At 35.4% G+C, this 23,067-nt stretch overlaps 1 protein-coding gene across 2 annotated transcripts in view; it reads left to right on the top strand.

The window, feature by feature from the left end:
* ZNF451 (zinc finger protein 451) overlaps nucleotides 1-23,067 on the top strand; it is a 94,091-nt gene that overhangs the window by 54,459 nt on the left and 16,565 nt on the right. Inside the window, exons 8-14 of one of the 2 annotated variants that reach the window (XM_087438759.1) lie at nucleotides 1,634-1,787; nucleotides 2,281-2,428; nucleotides 5,775-7,384; nucleotides 9,964-10,107; nucleotides 11,156-11,286; nucleotides 12,200-12,386; nucleotides 20,147-20,212. In XM_087438759.1, coding sequence (XP_087294885.1) covers nucleotides 1,634-1,787; nucleotides 2,281-2,428; nucleotides 5,775-7,384; nucleotides 9,964-10,107; nucleotides 11,156-11,286; nucleotides 12,200-12,386; nucleotides 20,147-20,212 — 2,440 coding nt within the window. The remainder of the gene's footprint in view (nucleotides 1-1,633; nucleotides 1,788-2,280; nucleotides 2,429-5,774; nucleotides 7,385-9,963; nucleotides 10,108-11,155; nucleotides 11,287-12,199; nucleotides 12,387-20,146; nucleotides 20,213-23,067) is intronic. The other variant, XM_087438760.1, reaches the window with a different exon arrangement.

The raw sequence follows: 23,067 nt of genomic DNA on the forward strand, positions 1-23,067 counted from the left end.
TCCAATAAAGTTTTATGTAGAGTCACATTTTTGTTCTATTGAGTAAATAGTGTGAACAAGCTTTATATTAAATCCATTTAAACTCACAATTGAACTAAAAATTGTTTTCTTAGTTTAGAGTTCTTCAAGTAGGGGACATTCGTATAAATTAGTGGTTTGTAAATGCCTTTCGTGCTCTTATTTAGAACCTTCTAATTGGAATGTAAAATATCTTCCTGGATGTTATCTTCTGTTTGGCACTCAGCAATTTAAAATAGGATGAGAGTGGTGGAAAGAGCATAGAATTTATAACCAATGATGTAAACCTGGGTTTGAATGGTACCTTTGTCTCTTCTAAGGGTACAGCTTGGTTGGAGGGGAATGGTAATTTTGTTGACTTATCTAAATTTCACTTTTCGCATTTGCAAATAATGAAAATACGACTTCATGGGGTTATTATAAGGATTAAATGGAAAAGCACATTTTGAACCCTAGTGTGGTGCTTGACATGTGCTCAATGTAAATGTATATTTTCTGTCCCTCCTCCTGTTGCATCTCATAAGCACTATACAAACTATTCTGGTATCCATAGTGTTAATGATAGTAAATTTAAGAAGACACAGTACAACTTTTAAGGCTGTTACTCTAGCCTAGTTAACAAGAAGTTAAATTATATTTTTATACAAGCACACATATATACATAAATATTTCCAGTTTTGGCATAGAGGAGGCTCTTAACCAAGTTTGGAAACCTAGGCTCTAGAAAAGAAGGGGAGAAAACAAAAACGATTGAAACATGAGGCTAAAGGATATGAATAAGCAATCCACAGAATTTGGAATATCCACAGAATTGTATGAATAAATGTTCAAACTCACTAGTAGGCAAGAAATGCGAATTAAATTAACAGTATCATGACATCGGTCAGACTGCAAAAATGAAAAAAAGATCTGTAATAGCTATTGTGCCAGGCTCACTCAGTGCTGAGATACGTGAATTAGTAGAGCCTTTTTGAAAAGCTATCATACAGTATCTTTTAATATTCAAATAATAAACCTTTTAACCCAATAGAGCTACTACTGATAATGAGAGAAAAGCACCTCTAAATAAGGATATATATTCAAGGATGTTTACAATGTCATTGTTTATAGTGGCAAAAAAAAAAAAGCACCTGAAAATGAATAGTTGACTAAATCTTAGTAAATCCACACCATGGAGTAGTTTGCAATCATTAAGAAGAATGAATTAGAGTGATACCAGTTGATTTTTAGGGATTTCCATTAGATATTGTGGAATAAGAAAATTAAGGAGCAGAAGAGTCTCTACGATGACAATATTTGATAAAACAATGGTAATCCACCTTGTATGTTTATTTGTGTATATTTTTGTAAATGATTAAGCATGGAGAAATTTATAGAAGGATACAACATAGGTTATATTGCAGATTAGAGGGAACAAAGCAAAATTAAGGAAAAAAATTAAAAATTTTACATATGGCACCTCAAAAAGTCCACAGTTCACACTCGGAAGAAAAGTTTCATGTTAAAAACTAATAAAGAATATTCCAAATAATAAATAGGAAATTTTGAAAGTTGATTTTAAGAAATTGAATATTGATTTTAGTTGTCTATAATACAGCTTTGCCTTATATTTTAGGAAGCTGCAGATGATGGACATAAAAACAACCTTCTTCCTCAGATTATTCAGTGTTTTGCGTGTCCAAGTTGCTTCCTTCTTTTTAGCAGCAAGGATGAGTGTTTGAAGCATATGTCTGGAAAGAATCATTTCCATCAGAGGTTTAAAATGGGTGGTATGTTAATACTCTCTTCCACTGAAAATTATTTAGCTACTTTAATCTTTGCTGATTTACCATTCTTCTCAGATAATTTTTGAGGTAACATCCTCACATTTGTTTGAGAACCATGAAAGTGAAAGATTTTTATCTTATTTTCAAAAAAGATTCTCAATATTTATCTGTACCTAAGAGTAAGGTTTCCTTACTTTGAGGAATGAAGAGAAACTTAGGAAGAAAACATTTATTCAGGATAATGTTTTTGTATATCCATGATATCTGGGAAGTTAGTTGGGTGTTTCTCTGCATTAAAGACTCAAATTTTAATTTGAGTGTGAGTTCAGCATCCTTTGGACTTAAGGCTAGAAAATGACTTCCCTTAGATTTTTAATCACATAAATAACTAGTTTCTTCTACTTACTCCAACCCGTGTTGAAAAAGGCAAAGGGGAGGACGGTTGGGTCACTCTCTATTCAAATCTTTGCAAGTTATAGTTTATTTTGTCTTTCAGATGACAAGGGAATAGCACATCCAATATCATTTCCATCTTTTGCAAAGAAACTTTTGATCTCTCTGTGCAAAGATGTTCCATTTCAAGTTAACTGTGTGGCCTGCCACCAGACACTGCGTTCCCACATGGAGATCACTGCCCATTTCAGGTTTGTACAGGTCTAGTTTTGGGCTGCAGGGGAATCTTGTCCAATAAGCTCTTCACCAGTGGGAGGATTCAATGAATACTTTCTATTCCATGTTTCTTCTTTTAAAATGAGAATGTACATTTGCCTGGAGATTGAATTTAGCATAGAGAGAAGTTAGAGCTGTGGAAAAAGTGGATATATTGATAATGCTGTGAATGTAAAACAAGCTAACAGTTCTAAGTTCTGTGTGTGTCTTTCTGTGTGTGTTCTATGAGTGTGTGTATAGGGGAGGAGAGGGTTAAAATAGAACCTTGGCTTTACGTCAGCCAGAATAGAAAGTATCATATGCATGTGAGAGATTAAATTTCAATGAAAGGCCAAATTTATCACATTATCAAGTATGATTTTTTTTGTCTTTACAATGGAAATTATCAAGCAATATACAAAAGTATGAGAATAGTATAGCGAACCCCATGTACCTTTCACCCAACTTCAGTAGTTATCAACATATGACAGTCGTGTTTCATTTATACTGTCACCCCCTGCAAGTTACTATTTTGAAGCAAATCATATCATTTTATCTGTAAATACTTCAGTATGTATCTATAAATGATAAGGACTCTTCTCTTTTTAAAAAAATAACTGTAATACCATTATCACACCTTAAAAAACTAGTAGGTTTTTAATATCAAATACCTAGTCAATTATTAAATTTCCCTGAGTATCTCATGAAGTTTTTTTACATTTGGTTTGTTGGAATTATGATTCAAAGTCTGTACTTTGCATTTAGATGCTTTTTTTCCTGTTAATTCTTTAAAATGCTTTAAAAGTTTGTATCTACTAAATGATAAAATTGCATTTGTTTGAATAGAACAGTTGTTTTCACAAACCTTCAAGTAAAATATGCTGTTAATAAAATTGAGGTGGCGGAGTATAATTATGTTGTATATACTCAGTATAATTAGTGAGGTTAATAGTCCTGGTTCTGACTTGTATTTCATGAGTTCAAATCCTGATTCTGCCTTTTATTTTTATTTTTAATTTTTTATTATGGAAAATTTCAACTATTTGAAGTCAACAGGTAGTATAATGAGCCTCTGTTTACCCATCACTCAGCTTCAATAATAATCAATACTGCCGTTCTTGTTTTATTTATACATCTGTATGCTCCTTTCTCCACTTAATTATTTTTTAAAGTTGTTTTTGAGATACAATTTAAATTCATTCAAGTGCACAGGTCTTAAATTTCATGATTTTGACAAATGGATACATTAGTTAATCCACATTTATAATATATTACCTCTCCATGAAAAGTTCATTGTGTCCCTTACCAGTCATTTCCCATCCTCTCACCCCCAGGTGATCTCTATTCTGATATTTTTTCCACCTTACATTGGTTTTTATCTCCTCTAGAACTTCACGTAAATGGAATCATACAGTAGGCTCTCTTTTGTGTTTGTCATAGTATCTGTGCAATTCATCTATATTGTTTAGTACGTTGTTCCTTTTTATTGGTGAGTAGTATTCTATTGTATTAATATAGCACAATTTGTTCATTTTCACGTTGGTGAACATTTGGATTGTTTGCTATTTTTAGCTATTGTGAATAAAGCTATGTCCATTTTGTACAAGTCTTTTTATAGACATATGTTTTCATTCTCTTGGATGAATATCTAGGAATGGAATTGCTGGGTCAAAGAGTAGGTATATATTCAATTTTATAAGACACTACTAAACATTTTTCCGAAGTCTTTGTACCAGTATACAAGGTATGAGAGTTCCAGTTACTCTCCATCCTGCCAAGGTTTGGAGCTGCCAGTCTTTTCTTTCTAGCTATTCTTTTGAGTGTCTCATCATAGTTTTAATCTGCATTTCCCTGATGAACAACGATGATGGGTACTTTTTCATATGTTTGTGGGCCATTCATTTATCTTTGTTCGTTAAATGTCTGTTCAAGTCTTTTGCCTATTTTAAAAATTAGATTATTTGCCTTTTTAGTAGTGAGTTTGGGGTTCTTAATATATTCTAGGTACAGGTCTTTTGTCAGATGTATATACTGTGAATATATTCTCTCCTGGTCTATACTTTGCATGTTCATATTGTCTTTTGGTGAACAGAAGCTTTTAATCTCATTAAGTGTAATTTATTGATTTTTTTTTTCTTTTATGGTTATGCTTTCTCTGTCCTGTCTGTGAAACCTTTGCTTATTCTTGCTTCAGAAATATATTTTGTTTACTTCATTTTTTTTTTAATTCAGGTTTTTTTTAGCTTTTATCTTTATTTCTGTAATCTATCTCAAAAAATTTTTGTTGATCTTTAAAACAACAAGCATCTGATTTCATTGATGATTCTCTGTTGTTTGCCCATTTTTTTAGTTTGTTGATTTCTTTCTAAACTTTGGGTTTAATTTGCTTATCTTTTTCTAGCTTCTTTAAGTAGAAGCTTAGATTGACTTTGTGCCTTCTTTTTCTATATAGACATTTAAAGTTATAAATTTCCCTCTAAGCATTGCTTTACCTGCATCCCTCAGATTTTGATAAGTTGTCTTCATTTTTATTCAGTTAAAAATATTTTGTTTTCCCTTTTGACTTATTTGACCTATAGATTTGTTAGAAATGTGTTATTTAACTTCTAAGGATTTAGAAATTTAATTTCCAAATATTTAGAGACTTTTATTATTATTTCTTGTTTCCAATTTAATTCCACTATAATTAAAGACCATACTTTGTATAATTTCTATCTATAAATACATAGATAGAATGGTAGCAGGTTTGTTCTCTTTGGAGTTTGGTAAAGGGAAGAGAGTTGAAGCGCAGTTGTTCCATTTTTCTTTTCCTCTAGAGAAGTTGATTTATTTTGAGTCAACTTTTGGAATAGTGTGTGGTCTTAATTGGGCCTGGTTCTTTAGTATAAAAGCAACTATGGGCGTGGCATCTTCCTGACATAAAATTAATCAGTTCTTAAAGAGTAGGTACCACCAGGTTATCGAGAATCTTACCCTGGTGTTCTTCCGTATAGTTTAAGTACCATAGAGATGTTCATAATTTGCTTGTCTGATAAGGTTCTGTCTCAGTGCATTTGATACTGTTTTTAGTTTTCTAAAGTTTCTCTGAATTTTTAAAAAATCTTTTGATTCTAGTTTTACTCTTTTGTGTGTGGATTAGGAACAGACAAAAATGTAGGTAATACATTTTTTGAGATGTATTTTGAGATGATAGAATAATATTATATCATCTGCATCTTTGTTGAAAAATGTGTGTTAGTGCTTATATTTATATTGTTTATTTTATAATTCCTACAATGAAAAAGCAGAGATACTGTATTTAGAAAATACTTCTGAGTTTAATTTTTTTTTTATCCAATTTAGAGTTCGTTGTCGAAATGCTGGTCCTGTAGCTGTAGCTGAGAAAAGCATTGCCCAGGTTGCAGAGAAATTCATATTGCGAGGTTATTGTCCAAATTGCAACCAAGGCTTTGTGGATGAAACCAGTATCCGAAATCACAAGCAGAATTCAGGACACAAAGTCCGAGTTATTAAGTCAATGGAAGAATCAGTCTTACTTTATTGCCACAGCAGTGAACGGGACAAACCTCCTTCTAACTTGCATCTATTGCTAGATCAATCAAAATTTTCGTCACTTAAAAGAACTATGTCTATTCAAGAATCTAGCTCACAAGATCGCAGCACCATTCCAAAAAAGAAGATGAATTTAGGAGATAAAAGCCATGAAGATAAGGTTTGTGTCCAGAAAGAAAAGTCAGTTGTTAAAACCTGGTTTTGTGAATGCCATCAAAAATTCCCCAGTGAAGATGCAGTAGAAAAGCATGTTTTCTCAGCAAACACAATGTGTTATAAGTGTGTGGTCTGTGGAAAGGTCTGTGAAGATTCAGGGGTCATCCGTTTGCATATGAGCCGGATTCATGGAGGGGCACATTTAAATAACTTTCTTTTCTGGTGTCGGACGTGCAAAAAGGAGTTAACAAGGAAAGAGACTATCATGGCACATGTGACTGAATTTCATAATGGACACAGATATTTTTATGAGATGGATGAGGTACAAGGTGATACTTTGCCATCATCCTCTACAACGCTGGTGAGTAATTTGACGGCTAAGAATCCTTCTTCAGCTATTACTATTATCGATCATTCCCCAGTGAACAGTCCTCCAAGGGGTAAATGGCAATGCCGAATTTGTGAAGATATGTTTGATTCCCAAGAATGTGTAAAACAGCACTGCATGTCTTTAGCAAGTCACCAGTTTCATAGATACAGCTGTGCCCATTGCAAAAAGACTTTTCACAAGATAGAAACACTATATCGACATTGCCAAGATGAGCATGACAATGAGATAAAGATTAAGTACTTTTGTGGGCTCTGTGATCTTATCTTTAATGTGGAAGAAGCATTTTTGAATCATTACAGGGAGCACCACAGCATAGATTATATTTTTGTGTCAGAAAAAACTGAAACTTCAATTAAAACTGAGACTGATTTTCCGGTAGTCGAGACCAGCAACCTGTTAACCTGTGGTTGCCATGAGAGTTACATCTGTAAAGTCAACAGAAAGGAAGATTATAGTAGATGTCTCCAAATCATGCTAGATAAAGGTACACTGTGGTTTCGCTGCAGTTTATGTTCTGCAACAGCACAGAACGTAGCCGACATGAATGCTCATATCCATCAAGTGCACAGAGAAGAAAAGAGTGAGAAGGAGGAGAAGCAGCAGTATGTAATCAAGTGTGGCACCTGCACCAAAACATTTCATGACCCTGAGAGTGCTCAGCAGCACTTCCATGGAAAACACTGCTTCTTACAGAAACCCAGTATGGCTCATTTTGGATCTGAAAAAACAAGCCCATACAAGTTTGCTGCCAGTACCTCACGTATAGAGAGAAAACCGAAACAGGCAGTAAGCTATCCAAAAGATTCAGATGTGGAGAAAGGAGCCGAGAATGACCTAAGCTCTCAGAATATAGGTATGGCTTTATAACTCGAATGCAAATTCCACATATGGATATAGAAGGACACATGTATTGTGGCCATCATGTTTATGAAAGCTAATTATGATTCAGTTTTGAAGCAAAAAACTTGATAGGATGATACATTAGTCAGTTAATTACTGTAGCATATACTTTTTAGGGATTTGTATATATTAGCTTTAAATAATAATGTTTTAGGTAACATTTTCTTTTCTTTTAAAGACATGAGAATTTTGAGAGGAGGAAGGAAATTGATAGTCTTTCTGAAAGTCAGATTCGAAAGTTATTCTGTACGTTATTGTCATTTAGATTTTTCTTTTCATTTAGATTTAGGTTCATTAAAAAGATAAATCAGGGCCGGCCCCACATAGTAGCGGTTAAGTGCGTGCGTTCCACTGCTGGCGGCCCAGCTTTGGATCCCCGGCGTGCAACGCACCGCTTGTCAGACCATGCTGTCGCGGTGTCCCATATAAAGTGGAGGAAGATGGGCACGGATGTTAGCTCAGGGCCAGTCTTCCTCAGCAAAAAGAGGAGGATTGGCCTGGATGTTAGCTCAGGGCTGATCTTCCTCACAAAAATAAAATAAAATAAAAATAAAAATATTAAAAAGATAAGTCAATTCTTTTTGTTTCTATTTTGGCCTTATTCTCTGAGTACGAGAAATTTTAAAAGTCACTTCAGAATTTGTATTTTTTTGTTATAATTTTTTTTAGAAGCAAAGCTTTTTCTTACAGTTAAAATAGCAATTAGATGTAGAGTTACAAGTGGTAGCAAGAAACGAGGGAGAAAATTGAGGTATGAATCCCCTTGTTTGTACTTACTCTAAACTTTACTTCTTCCATATAATAAGATTAAGTCTAAAAGACTACAGTGTTTTGATTTTGTTTAGAAGTATAATTTGTTTAGAGTATAATTTTAAGTATATTTTTTTAAAATATTAACTCTTGGTAAGTTATACAATGTGGAGAGACAATGAAGATATGTGAAAATTTCTGCTAATAAAATATTTTTATGAACCATTGACTTTTTACAGGCTTGCTCAATAGCCTATGTAGATTCCAGCATCACCTTTAGTCATGTTAGCATGTTTTATGTAAGAAATGATTAAATGACATACTACAGACCCATTCAGCTTTACTTCCAACAGTGAAACAGTAGTCACACTGTTTTATGTTCTCTTGTGCTTTTCTTTGCTCTTCTGATTGCTTTTTGGGATTTGTGTTGGTCTGTGTTTGATAGAAGATAATTGTAGTATCTAAATCTACAATTACTGAGGGCCGGCCCTGCGGCTTAGCGGTTAAGTGCGTGTGCTCCGCTGCTGACGGCCCCAGTTCGGATCCTGGGCGCGCACCGACGCACCGTTTCTCCGGCCATGCTGAGGCCGCGTCCCACATACAGCAACTAGAAGGATGTGCAGCTATGACATACAACTATCTACTGGGGCTTTGAGGGGAAAATAAATAAATAAATAAAATCTTAAAAAAAAATAAAATAAAATAAATCTACAATTACTGAGAATTTTAAGAAAAGATATAAGAAGATAGGTGGCTTGGAAATGGAGGGGGATGGCAATAGTATATTTGAGGGCATCTCTCTTTGGTGGAGTAGAAGCTATTTATTTTAAAAATAATTACAAATTTTGAGATTTGCATTGCTACCGCTAGAAAAGGTGGAAAAGTATGAAAGAAGATAAACGGAGGGAGAAGAAGAGTTGGAGAATCGTGGATGATGAAAGAACCTGAGAGAGCCAAGAAAGATGTGTTTATGGTGGGAGGTGCTGATGTGCTACCGGTACTTACTATGCACCACTTTATGGCAGCAGGATTGTAGGTTATCTCATTCTGCTCTTTAGGGTGTTTAATCACAGAGCCAGAGAGCTACTAATAAATCAGTCTAGATGAGGAAAAGAATGAAATTCTGGTGGGGAGAAAGTTCTTAGCAGGTAACCTTGAAGTTTTATTTTGATGGATGGTGCAAGTTTTTGGTAATTTAGCCTTAAAACTTAGTCTTCTAGTTCTTCCAGTACATTATTTAAAAAATTCTATTTATAAATGGCTTTTAAAGGAAGCCTTAGGAATAATGGCACATATTTATAGAAAGGATAATCAAATTTCTGAAACACTTAGAAAAAGTTTTATCTGATGTAAATATACTATGTCATGTACAGGTTTGGATTTCACGAAAAGGTTTAGATAGAAATGAATAATGTGGGGCCAGCCCAGTGGCGCAAGCGGTTAAGTGCGCGCGCTCTGCTGCGGCGGCCCGGGGTTCGCTGGTTCGGATCCCGGGCGCGCACCGACGCACTGCTTGGTAAGCCATGCTGTGGCGGCATCCCATATAAAGTGGAGGAAGATAGGCACAGATGTTAGCCCAGGGCCGTCTTCCTCAGCAAAAAAAGAGGAGGATTGGCGGATGTTAGCTCAGGGCTGATCTCCTCACAAAAAAAAAAAAAAAAAGAAATGAATAATGTGCAAGATTAGTATTTTTGCATATTAGTTCTCTAATATCTTTTCAACTTGATAAAATGTTTTTAGCTAATTCTTACCAAACTCATGTTAATGTTTTTCTCTTCTCAGATGAAGAAGAGGTTGAACTTCCAGATTTGGATTACCTGCGAACCATGACTCATATAGTCTTTGTAGATTTTGATAACTGGTCAAACTTTTTTGGTCATCTACCAGGGCATCTTAACCAAGGAACATTTATTTGGGGCTTTCAAGGTATGGTTAGTAAGGAAAACATTTGACACAACTCCTTTTTTTTTTTTCTCTTAGAATATGGTTCACTATAAGGACTCCTCTTGAACTTTCCTGCATAGAACATAGGAACATAATTGGGATATTGTCGCTTTGTGTTATAGTTATTCTGCTAGAATGTTTTTCTCTCACATTTCTCTGGGGTAAATGTTAGCTCTGTTTGGTTACCCAGAGTTTGTGGATCCTTAAGTACAGATTGAAAAAGCCTTTATTCAGCACCTTCAATATGCCAGGAACTGTACTTGGTGCTAACACACGCTTCCTGATTATTGTTGTTATCTCGATTTTAAGATATAAGGAAATAGGCTGAGAAGTTTATTTTTTCCAAAGTATAAAACTAATAAAGAGTAGAGTTAGCCTTTGAACTTGGGCTTTATGGCTACAAGACTAGTATTATTTTCAACATTCCCTAACTGCCCCTTCACTTCATCCTTACTATTCATAATGTACACTTTCATCTAAATCTCTTTACAAATCATTGACCAAACCTGGGAGAGAGACTTGATTTATGGAAGTTTAGTTGGGGGAGCATCTGATATACTTCATGTTTGATAGGAAAAAACATATAAAGAGGAGGATTGGGATTTAAGATAGAAACATACTGACCTGGATAAGTTAGCCAGTACAACCTTTTAGTAAGTCTATCCTTGCTGATTGCCCATCATTTCTATCCACTGAACAGCCTTGACATATATGTAGAAAACTGCTAATGCTTACGTTTGTATAGAATGGTACCATTCAAAGTATTTTCACACCTATTAGTTTTGATTCTGCTTAACATCCTTGTGAGTTATCATGAATAGGCAGATTCAGGGATTCCCAAGGTTGTAAAGCAACAAGGTGGTGATACCTGCGCTAGAACTAAGTTGTTCTGTATTCTAATCTAGTACTTCCCCTCTAGAAAAGTTTTTTTCTAGTGTATGTTTTTCCTTGATAGAATTTTCAGTTGTATCTAGTGTTCTGTTCTTTTCCCCTGTTTGACTATCATTTATGCCTTTTCTAAAAATAATAGGAGGAAACACCAATTGGAAGCCTCCACTCAACTGTAAGATCTATAATTACCTGAATAGAATTGGATGCTTCTTCCTTCATCCTCGCTGTAGTAAAAGAAAAGATGCTGCTGATTTTGCCATATGTATGCATGTGAGTCATTGTTTTATTCAAAATCTAATGTAAATCTAGGACCTATTTGGATTTTTTTCCCCACTTGAATCATAATGACACTGTAGATCAGTCTTCAGTGCTACATTTTTGTATAAAATCTTCTGCATGAGGTTCCACTTATGACTAATGAGGCCAGGGGCCCATAGCAAACTTATTTACTGCTTTATCCCCAATTTCTAGCAGACTCTCACTTAACACGTACTAGACCCTCAACTATTTGTGGAATAAATGATCAAAAGATGACACTGTACTTGATCTGTGTTCCAACTCTCTCACATTTTAACATCTCTGAAATTGGGAGGCACCTTCACAATCACTGTTGTCCAGATGGGATTTGCATTTGCTTCTGTCTCTGCCAGTCACCTGGAGGAACTACCAAACTGAGATGTAGTTTAAATTAAATTCTCTGCTTAAGGGTTTATGTGTCACACTGATAACATGAATTTACTCTGAAAACCTGTTGACTGCTGCTTGTTTTAAACTACAAGGCATTTCTTTTTCTGTCTGTCCAGTGCTAAGATTGAGTCATGTGAATGACCTTGCTTACCTTTTCTCTATGGCAGATCGATTTGTGACTTACCGTGAGATTGAGTGTGTAGCCCTTTCAGCATTCCAGCTTTGTGTGGGGACCTCCTATTTAACTCCTTTTGGCTTTTTTTTTCTTTCTTTCTTAGTGGTACATAAAATAGCTTATCATATAATTGATGGCATTTTATATTTGATTAAGTGTGGTATATTTCATTTGTGAAGATCTTTATATCATACTTTGGTGGGAGCTAGGGAACAAGCTAAATATATCTTCCTACATGTGTCTTCATTCTGAAATAGATGTAACTTGATTTAAAACTCAAATGCTGATTTTTATCAACATGTGCCATTTGTTCCAACATAGGCTGGCCGTCTAGATGAACAACTACCCAAGCAAATTCCTTTCACCATCCTCTCAGGAGATCAAGGATTTCTGGAGCTAGAGAATCAATTTAAGAAGACTCAGAGGCCAGCACATATACTAAACCCTCACCACTTAGAGGGAGATATGATGTGTGCCTTGTTAAATAGCATATCTGATACCACCAAAGGTACGCAGCTGCAGCCACAGTGCAAACCGCCCAAGAGGAGGAGACTTCACTGCTGAGAGAAACCAATAAACTGCTGTCCACTAGTGAACTGTGGCCTGCTCACTAAACCGTCATGCTCTCATACTTCTCTCTTGTCTTTCCTTATCTCACTCTCATTCTTTAGTGTTTTAGAAGAAGGATGAATTCATAATTTTCTGGAGCCTTTTTTGATCTAATAGATAAAATCTATATTCATGTATATAAAATATATATTCATGGTTTGAAATATGTTAATACAGTTTTGCAAAGCTCAGAATCCAGAACTTTACTTTGTTTCTGAAATTCCAAATTTATCTTCAATTTTTCAGAAAGCAAAAAATAATAATATGGCATACCAAAAGAAAAGATTTAAGAGGTTGACAGTGACAAAATGAAGCCCTGAGAGATCTTCAGTTCCTTGGAAGGGATAGGTGCCTCCTGTCTTATTCCTGGGGCTTACGCTGTCTTCTCTACCTCTGTGAGATTGTTCAGTGAAAGGGTGTGCTGATGTCCAATTTCACCAACCGGTATTTAAGAAAGGATGTAATTTTAGGGATTCAGATAGGTTTTTTTTTTTTCCCCCCATAATTTCTGAAATAAACGTGGATGGAAGAAGAGAATAAAAGAATAATTTTTAAATATCTTAATTTGCAGCCATGAATAAGATTTTGAAGGTATTGATGAATGACCTCAAGGAAAAACTGTCTGCTTTTGGGCGTTTTTATTATATGCCTTTAAATTTTCCAACTCTGCTCTCCTCCTAGCTGTTTTTTTCTTTCAACATTTGGAGCCACATTTTGAGGGAAAACCCATTCTGAAGAATTTTGCTCCAATTACTCATTACAATGGATCAGTTCACTTCTGCAAAGTTAGGAATCATTGATTTGCTAGCCCAACTGTGCTCTTGAAAGGAGACTCAACTCTGTTTTGCATATTTATGTCATGCCTTAGTGCTGAATTTTGTCTTCCTATTTATTTTGTAATTTTTGTTTCCATCCACTTGCTTTTTCTATCTTTGGCTTCTTTTCTTTCTTTTTTCTTTTAATCTCTTTTTCTTCTACTTTTTTGCCTTCCTTTCCCGATCCTTAACAATATCTACTTAATACTTAAATTTTTACCTTTGCCACCCTAGGCCAACCCCCTTTTCCTTCTCCTATGCTGCTGCTTTTGGGAGCATTTCTTCTGTAATGGAAACCTGTTATGGATTTGCCTTTCTTTCAACTTTATTTGGAATGAGAGCTGCATATGAGTAGGTCTGCATGGGTATATTAGGGTTAGAGGTAAGATCTATGTAGGTTATTGTTATGTGCTGATTGTTCCCTTCTGAAGGCCTCTTAGGCTCTAGGTATTTTTGTTATCATTCATTCGTAATCAGTGCTCTTTTGAACTTACTGCTCTTAGAGGGCACATGTGTACTTTGTTCTGAATTTTTGTGAAATGCAAAGATCGTGCAGTGCATAAAGAAGGGCATGGGCTTTGGTTCAAATGCTAACTTTGCTGCTTCATAGCTGTGTGACTTCAGGCAAGTTACTCAACTTTTTCTGAGCCTCATTTTTGATATCTATAAGGTTGGAAGAACCAATGATATATGTAAAGTGTCTAGCACAGCATATTAAGCACTGTAGGTGCTTAATAAATAGCAGCTATTTTTATTACTACTATAAAAATAAAAGATAATTCCTACCCACTAGATTTTTTTTTTTTTTTTAGTTTTCCAGTCTTTTTTATTGTGATAAAATGTACATAAGATTTACCACCTCAACCATTCTAAAGTGTACATTTCAGTGGTATTAACTACATTTACACTGTCGTGCAGCCATCACCACCATCCATCCCCAGAACTCTTTTTTATCTTGCAAAACTGAAACTCTACCCGTTAAACACTAACTCCTCATTCCGCTTCCCCCAGCCCCTGGCAACTGCCATTCTACTTTCTGTCTCTGATTTTGACTAAGTACTTCATATAAGTGAAATCATTACGGCATTTGTCTTTTTGTGACTGGCATATTTCATTTAGCATAGTGTCTTCAAGGTTCATCCGTGTTATAGCATATTTCAGAATTTCATTTCTTTTTAAGGCTGAATTAATATTCCATTGTATGTGTATACCCTGTTTTGCTTATCCATCTGTCTGTTGATGGACATTTGGATTGCATCCATGTTTTAGCCATTGAATAATGGTGCTATGAACATGGATGTACAAATATCTCTGAGATGCTGCTTTGAATTCTTTTGAGTATATACCCAGAGTGGAATTGCTGGATCATATGGTAATTCTATTTTTAATTTTTTGAGACACTTTCATACTGTTTTCCACAGAGACTGTACCATTTTACATTCCCACCAGCATTGCACAAGGGTTCCAATTTCTCTGCATCCTTGTCAACACCTGTTATTTTCTGGAGTTTGTTTGTTTTTGATAGTAATCATCCTAATGGATGTGAAGGACTATCTCATTGTGCTTTTTTTGTGTGTGTGTGTGAGGAAGATCAGCCCTGAGCTAACATCCATGCCAGTCCTCCTCTTTTTGCTGAGGAAGACCGGCCCTGAGCTAACATCTATTGCCAATCCTCCTCCTTTTTTTTTTTTTTTTTCCCTTTTTCTCCCCAAAGCCCCAGTAGATAGTTGTATGTCATAGTTGCACATCCTTCTAGTTGCTATATGTGGGATGCCGCCTCAGCATGGCTGGATAAGCGGTGCGTAGGTGCGCGTCCGGGATCCGAACCCAGGCTGCCAGTAGTGGAACGTATGCACTTAACCGCTAAGCCACGGGGCCAGCCCCTCATTGTGCTTTTGATATCTATTTCCCTAATGATTAGTGATGCTGAATGTTTTTTCATGTGCTGTAGCCACTACATTTGAAAAGTAATGAAAATTATTAAAATTAAGTGGCCAAAGAAGTGTAGAGTCCTTAAATCAAGATATTTCGTTTAGATCTAGATTTAAAGATGCTTTTGTAACTCAAAAATTCAAAAAAATAAGTTGTACTGAATCACAGTGTGTTCAGTTTGATTTAAGACAAAATTTTTTTCTTCTTGGAAGACTTAAAGGCACCAAGTTGTCTGGTAGTGAATTTTATAATAAGAAAATCAAAGAACAATTGCTTTCTCAGATAACTTTATTCCATCACGTTTCCTAACAAATAGCTTTGTGAATAATAGAGAGTTTTTGTTAATAAATGATATTTAATATGTAGTGGGACTTAGAAAACCTCTCAGTATCCACAACTACTGTAATTCCTGTTGAGCCTTTAGGGTAATTTTGGATACCACAAGAATGCAGGATAACTCCTTTCATTTAGCTTAGCACAGTGTTCCTATCTTCAGATTTGACAACCAGACAGTTTTTAAGGCAGTGTGGTTTTGGGGTGGAGTCAGTGGATCTTTTTGAGAATCTGACAAAAGCTTTCTATACCTCTTTCCCCAAAAATGAACATGTATATGTAATTTCAGGGGATTTGTGGTCTCAAGGGTTCTAGTTACCAACCCACAAAACTCTCTTATTTTTAGGATATGACAAAAGTTCATACTGTAAGTAACATACAGTGAGACGTTCTCTCATATTTATCATTATTTTATAAGTAGTCTGGTGATTTTTCAGGTTTTTAAAGTTTCCACTATGGCATAGACAAACGATATAACTTTGAACCTCTTATTTCTTTCCAACTTTTCAGAAATTTTTCATTATTAGGACCAGAAAATGATTTTATTAGACTGGGACTTCCTATATAAACAGGAAGAATCTGTTAATAGTGTCATGAGAATCAATGATCATATGTTATGTTATACTTAGTCTTTGCCAATTTTTTAGTTAATTGAAAGCCTTTTCAGGAGTTATCTCATTAAAAGTGAGATGTTCAGAGTTGCTCGTTCCATATATGAATGTTCAGTCATTTGGCCATAAGGTAACACTTTTTTGCTTGGTAGGGAGGGGACAGGTAAGTAGCTTTACTACTGGTACTTTTTTTTGTTTTGTTTTTGTGAGGAAGATCAGCCCTGAGCTAACATCCATGCCAATCCTCCTCTTTTTGCTGAGAAAGGTTGGCCCTGAGCTAACATCCTTGCCTATCTTCCTCCACTTTACATGGGACGCCGCCACAGCATGGCTCGGCCAGCGGTGCATCGGTGCGCGCCCGGGATCCGAACCAGCGAACCCCGGGCTGCTGCAGCGGAGTGCGCGCACTTAACTGCTTGCGCCACCGGGCCAGCTCCACTACTGGTACTGTTTTAGATCTCTGACTTGGTCAGTTAGGGTAAATCAGTTACTCTTTGTAGCAATGTGAGTCTTTAGACTAAGTCTGAGATTTGAATGTGTCATAGTTTTTACCCTATACATTCTTGCTCCTTCTAAGCATCAGGCTTCCAGCACCAGCATTTTGATTACAGCTATGATATATGTATAAATCCCTGTAGAGATTTAAAAATATCTATTAATGTGTCCTTAATTGACACCCTTGGCCCCCTTATCCTTCATCAATTCTATTTTATATTGTACTCATCCTCACTTTTTTAAAACTTGCTAAGATAACATGGATCTTTTCTAGTAATCCTAATCTGAGGGGCCAGATAGACTTTCTCTTCTTCTAGACCTTTTAGCATTTTATTCAGAAATATATATTCAGGGCCAGCCCTGTGGCTTGGTGGTTAAGTGCGCGCGCTGCGATGCTGGCGGCCCGGGTTCGGATCCCGGGTGCGCATCGAGGCACCACTTCTCTGTCCATCCTGAGGCCGAGTCCCACATACAGCAACTGGAAGGGTGTGCAGCTGTGACATACAACTATCTACTGGGGCTTTGGGGGCAAAAAAAAAAAAATCTTAAAAAAAAAAAAAAAGAAATATATATTCATTCTAACTCAAGCCTCGTGTTTTAAAGATGCAGATATAACTTGTCACTTAAATGTTGTTTTAAAGAAGAGAAAGGGAACTAACCTTTATTGGAGGCCCACTATATGACAGCCACCATGCTAGCTGCCTTTTATATTGGTGGTGTTTGAAGATGTTTAAACATGTTGAAAGAACTTCTTCCACATGTTTTTTAATCTTCTTTGCAACACTGTGAAGTAGGATATATTAGATTACCCCATTTTATAGATGAGGGAGCAAAGGTTCAGAAAGGTTAAAATAAGCTACCTGTGGCCACACAGCAAGTATTTTTCTCTTTATCAGTATCGCCTGCTAAGGCTGAGGCTTTCACTGACACAAATACCTGATTTTATGATGTGGAGAATCCAGTGTGAATTACTGGCTCTAACCATATCCTTGGAAAATGAAGATAATGAGAGATGTTCCGCTGCTTTCTAAGGACATTGCAGAGTGTATGTAAAGATACCAAATATGAAAGTGTTTTATAAAATAACGTTTAGGAAGATGCATTTTTTTTGGCAGAAGATAAAAAGATTTGATTGTGGGTTCCGATACTTAAAAAATAAGCTGATTATATGTCCAACATAGCCAAGGAAAGTGATTAGCATTGTAAGTTCCCTAGGATCTTTTGTCTCATCATTAAACAAACAAGCCCCATTTTCTTTCCTGAGACTGCAAAGATGTAATGTCAATGTGATGAGCACATGCTGAGTCAAGGGACCGCGCCAGCACCACGTTTCATTCACTCTATGTGACGTGCACCTGCTTGTAGTACACTCTCCATCAGATAAAGTAACTATGCTACTTGTTTTTACTACACTGAGCATACATTTTAAGGATTTTGATTGTTTTTACTTCCCAAAGTATTGGATTATTGCACCTACCTCAACTACACTTCTTGATGACTGAATTTCTGAGTTACCATTTTCCACTATTAGATTGGTGATGACCATTGCTTATATGAAAAATTTTGTGGGCTGTTAGAGATCTGTTTATGTAATAGAACCTGACCATGTTTTGTAGCTTAGTTGAAGAACATTGACTTGATTTATGTAAGGTTTTCCTTTCAAAAACAGTTGTATATTCATTCGTTTATAGTTCTTAAGTAAGTAAACGTCTTCCTTGCAGTTTTACGTGAAATATTAACTTACCTAGAATATTTTTTCTTAGGTAATGTATGGATGAACTTGAGCATAGGCTGTTATGAATTAGTGAATTCAAATTTACTGTGCTTCAAGATAATTTTTTTTGAATTTTGAACACTCTCCTTGGACTGTCTCGTTTATGAGCCTAGGCCTTTGTTGTATCTCTTTGGTTTGTGTCTTCTTTTCGGAATGAATGGGATGGAGACATTAAGTATGGTTGGTATCTATAGAGGCATACCAATTACATAGATTTTTAAAGCTTTCTTAAAAATTGAACATAGAAGTTCACCCATGCTGAGAAAGTGTAGATGACTGAAGCAGCATCATGCTCTATCAGATAGGTGTTATATAAAACGATTAACTTAATTCTAAAAGTCTGTCTACCTCGTTTTCTCAGCCTGTTAGTGAGATTATACTTTGTTGCTTTGCACACTATCCAAAAAAATCTATATGATGCAATTCTGTGCAAGGTAATGAAAATAGGAGAGAATACTGATGATTTTCTCTGTTCTACAGGTGGGGCTGAATGAGGCAAAGGAAACTTTTAGATTTTTGCAGCCTAATGTCAAACTAATCCTTGTGATTCAAACCTATAGTTTCCCTTAGGCCTTGTGAGTAGTGATGAATCAGTTAGGCCAGTTAAGACATGCTGCTTTTGACTGGCCTTGACCTCGAATTGTAGTAAAAGAAACGTTGGGTATTTTCTCTTTGTTCCTAATGTTTTAAGACTTAATTTATTGTTCTTCAAATTGTAAATGTAATGTTTTATTTCCCTAAAACATTGCTTGAAATATTTGAAGTAGTAGACATATATACAGATGTAGGAAAAGCAACAGTGTATTTGCTGGAATGGCAAAAGATGACTTGTAATAACAAATTTTTGCAGCAAAGAAATATAAGGGAAATGTAGTGATTTTTATTTAAAAACAATTATAAATCTTTAATTTTTAAATGTATATTTTAAGTTTTTACATAGTTTCACAGAAGCAAATATGTCCATATAACTTGTATTCAGTTATTTAAATCCTGATTCAATCACTATGGTATATACACACACACACACACACACACTGATTTAAATATATTTAAAGTGATAAGCCAAATATTAGGTCACTGATAGTACCGTGGTTCAATTTTAAGTGAATTTTGCAATATCTGGTCACTTATGTCATTTTTATAAAGGCTTAGGTCTCATTAGGAAAGCATATGAGACATCAGATAAGTGAGTTTGTGCCATGCAGGGGCATTGTTAATTTAAACCTGTGGTCTCTATAGAGATGAATGCATATGACTTGCAAAATACAGGAGAATTTTATCTGTCACCATTGTTAAAAATTTTAAGATGATTTCATGCAAATGAAACTTTGCAGTTTATTTGCTAGATCCAAATAAACATACTAGCTTTTTTAAATTTCTAGTTTTTTTAAATACTAGAACTTTATATTTCCTCAATAGTTATGTTAGAAGGAACTTTTTCAAAAAAATTTTTTGAATATAGAGCTAAAATTGAATTGCCTATTTTATTAGTTTTTATTTTTTTTCTTAACTTTAATATTATTTGGTAAGCTTTTGGAAAAAACAAAGCTTTAGGGAAAGTGATGTAATACTAATGAATTGTAGTTAGTAAGCTTGGGTATGGAGAAGTCATTGAAAATAATATTGTTTGCGAATACATAAATTATGGCCCAATAACTTTTTCAGAAATACATTTGCATTTATTGATTCTGCCTTACAGAATGTGACAGTGATGATAACCTGAGTAATAAAAGTACTTCAGTAGAAGAATTCAGATCCACAGAAGGTAACCTAATGGAGTTAATCCTTTCCCTATTTGATTGTATCTGTATGTTTTTTAAATTTCTCCCTCTCTCACACCTTCATTCCCCCTACTCCCTCCTACCCCTGAGTTTAAAAAAAGTTATTTCCTTGTTTAAAGGGTAATGTCCATTTTCTCTTGTAAGATGATTTAGGGCCAATACTAGTTTAGAAAGCTAGAACAGGAATCAGCCAATTATGGCCCTTGGACCAAATCCAGTCCACCACTTGGTTTTATAAATAAAGTTTTATTGGAACACAGCCACACTGTTTTATTTAAGAATTGTCTGTGCTGCTGCTTTCACACTACAAAAGCAAGGTTGAGTAGTTGTGACACAAACAGTATAGACTCCTTTCCCCCCAAAAATTCTAAAATAATTATTTTCTGACCCTTTGCAGGAAAAGTTTGCTCACCCCTGGGCTAGGAGATTTTGGTTTCCTAATTTTTATTTATTTTGAGTAGTATTAAATTAAGAATATTAAAAGTTATGCAGTAGAACCATGAAAGCAAGCACTTACATCTAAATATTAATGGACTGTTTCTATAAATTAAAAATTTTTTCCCCCTTCTTAGAGGAAAAGTTATTTCTTTCCGTAGGTTTAAGAGAACTTTTTATATTACTTCACATCAGATCATTTGATGGCTTACTACTATTTGGTTGTGTCATATGCTCATTTTTTACTTTGGTTTTCCCATAACAGACTGTGCTTTTTAATAACCATTGGGGAAAAATGGAACAACAGATTTTAGAAAGTACTTTAAACTTCATTGAAGAAGTTGAAACTATTCTATTGGCATCTTTGACATTAAAGGACAACAGTAGGCATCTTAATATACATTTCAATTTGTATTTGTTGTTGGAGATTTGAGAGTGGGAATGTGGTGACTAGAAAGTAGGGAAATGTGGCTAAATAAGCACAAACACAATGGCCCAGCTGATTTGTTTTCTGTGTATTTGCTTGACCTCTCATATAATGCAATTAGTTTGACTAAGAGCATGCTAGAGCTTTGTGCTATTAGGAGTTTGGGAATTTGAGTCTAGCAGTGGAATTGGTTCATCCATTCAATGTAGTAGAAAACTCTAATCTTTCTCTCTTATAGCCAAAATTCACTGGTTAAACAAAGTTGGCAGTAAATCTACAGCCTAATTGGAAGCAAGTTTTTTGACCAACTTGTTTTTCCAACATGGTCTTGCAAGGTCTAGCTCAGTGCTTAAGCAGCCGCATAATGATGAGTTAAACAAATGAAAGAACTTTCATGAGTTTTAAACAAAACTGCCAGCTGGGTTGTTTATCATATCATTAAAAGACAAACACCACTGAGCATCTAAGTAGTTCAGACTTTGCAACCTTTGTTTGCTACCCATGACTAATCCCATGGAAAATGCCAGACAAAATTAGAACTTTTAAAAAACCACACTTGGGAAGCCTTCACAGTTTTGTGGGCTCCTGAGTAACCCAGGAAATCTGAGATGTGTAATAAATGAATATGTACCAGAATTTCTAGCATTTTATTATCTACATAATACATTTTATGGTTTGGAGATTTGGAGAGTTTTTACATTTTTGTGATTCTTTAGTTTGGAAAAAATATTACTGTTAAAGGAGTCAAGAAAAGATACTTTAAACTTTTAACTGGTTGTCAAATGAGGTAGGGACATAATGCTCCAATTCCAAGAAAAATCAGAGGGGTGTTATGTGTGTGGTGTTTTTTTTTTTCATTTCCTGATGCTTTATATAAAATAAGTGTGAGAAGCACACAGTGTTCCATGTAAGTTAAGGAGTATGGACTCCTTTGCACTTTCCTCTAATACCCTTCCTTTCCTCCCTCCTTTTCTCCTAACAAGAACTAGCTCAAATATCATCTCTTAGGTTGAACCATATATAATTGTCATTTCATAGACAATTTTGTATGGTCAGTGCCTCTTCTAGATTTTTCATCTTTAGAGAAGACTAACCACTGCCTCCTCTAGGCCCCCTCTGTACCATACCAAGTGGATTTAAAAAATTTCTGTCTGCATCTCTCATCCCCACTAGACTGTGAGCTCCTTGAGGGCGAGGATCATGTTTTATTTGTCTTTATTTCAGTAGCACCTAGCACAGTGTTTGGCAGTAATGATTGTTTGTTGAATTAATAAATTTATAACAAACCTAAAACATGTTAGAGCTACCAGGACCCATCTCCCCATAACTAGAAAAGGGAAATTAACACAGAGGCTATTTGGCTGGGAGAATAGTGGCTGATTTTCTTGACCCTGCACCATAGAAGCCAAGTGATGGTCTAGTCCAGACCTGGTAGCAAAACTCAAAAAAGTTTAACTTCTCAACTTTCTTCTTATTTCTTCCCTTCCCAACACAACACTGTAAATGCCTGACAGATGGTGGCAAAAGGCAGGATAAATTTGCTTGTGGTCTTTTGCCTTGGGGAAAAGGCAGTTTTCCTATTCATCCCCCTTCCCTCCACCGTGATTTGTCTCATTCTTTGTTGTTCTCTGTAGACGAATCAGACTGTGACTATCCAGGCCAATTGTAAAGATCCCATGTAAATTATTTTATATACCAGACAGGGGAACTAGAGTCCACATAGCGTAGAGGTGAATAGTGTAGACTTTGGATTTGGACTGCCTGGATTAAAACTCAGCTCTGCCACTTACAAGTTGTACTATTGGGCAAGTCACTTAACTTCACTGTGTGTCACTTTTCTCATTTTAAAAATGGGAATACTAGTGTACTTATCTTACTAGAATAACCTGGCAGATAAGAAGCAGTGTAGGTATTGGTTGCTGCTGCTGTTATTGTGATTTTGATCATCATCATTATCATTATTCACTGTTACCTGCA

Source organism: Ceratotherium simum, chromosome 13 (assembly GCF_057802395.1).
Source record: "Ceratotherium simum simum isolate JZ-2026a chromosome 13, ASM5780239v1, whole genome shotgun sequence".
NCBI lineage: Eukaryota > Metazoa > Chordata > Mammalia > Perissodactyla > Rhinocerotidae > Ceratotherium > Ceratotherium simum.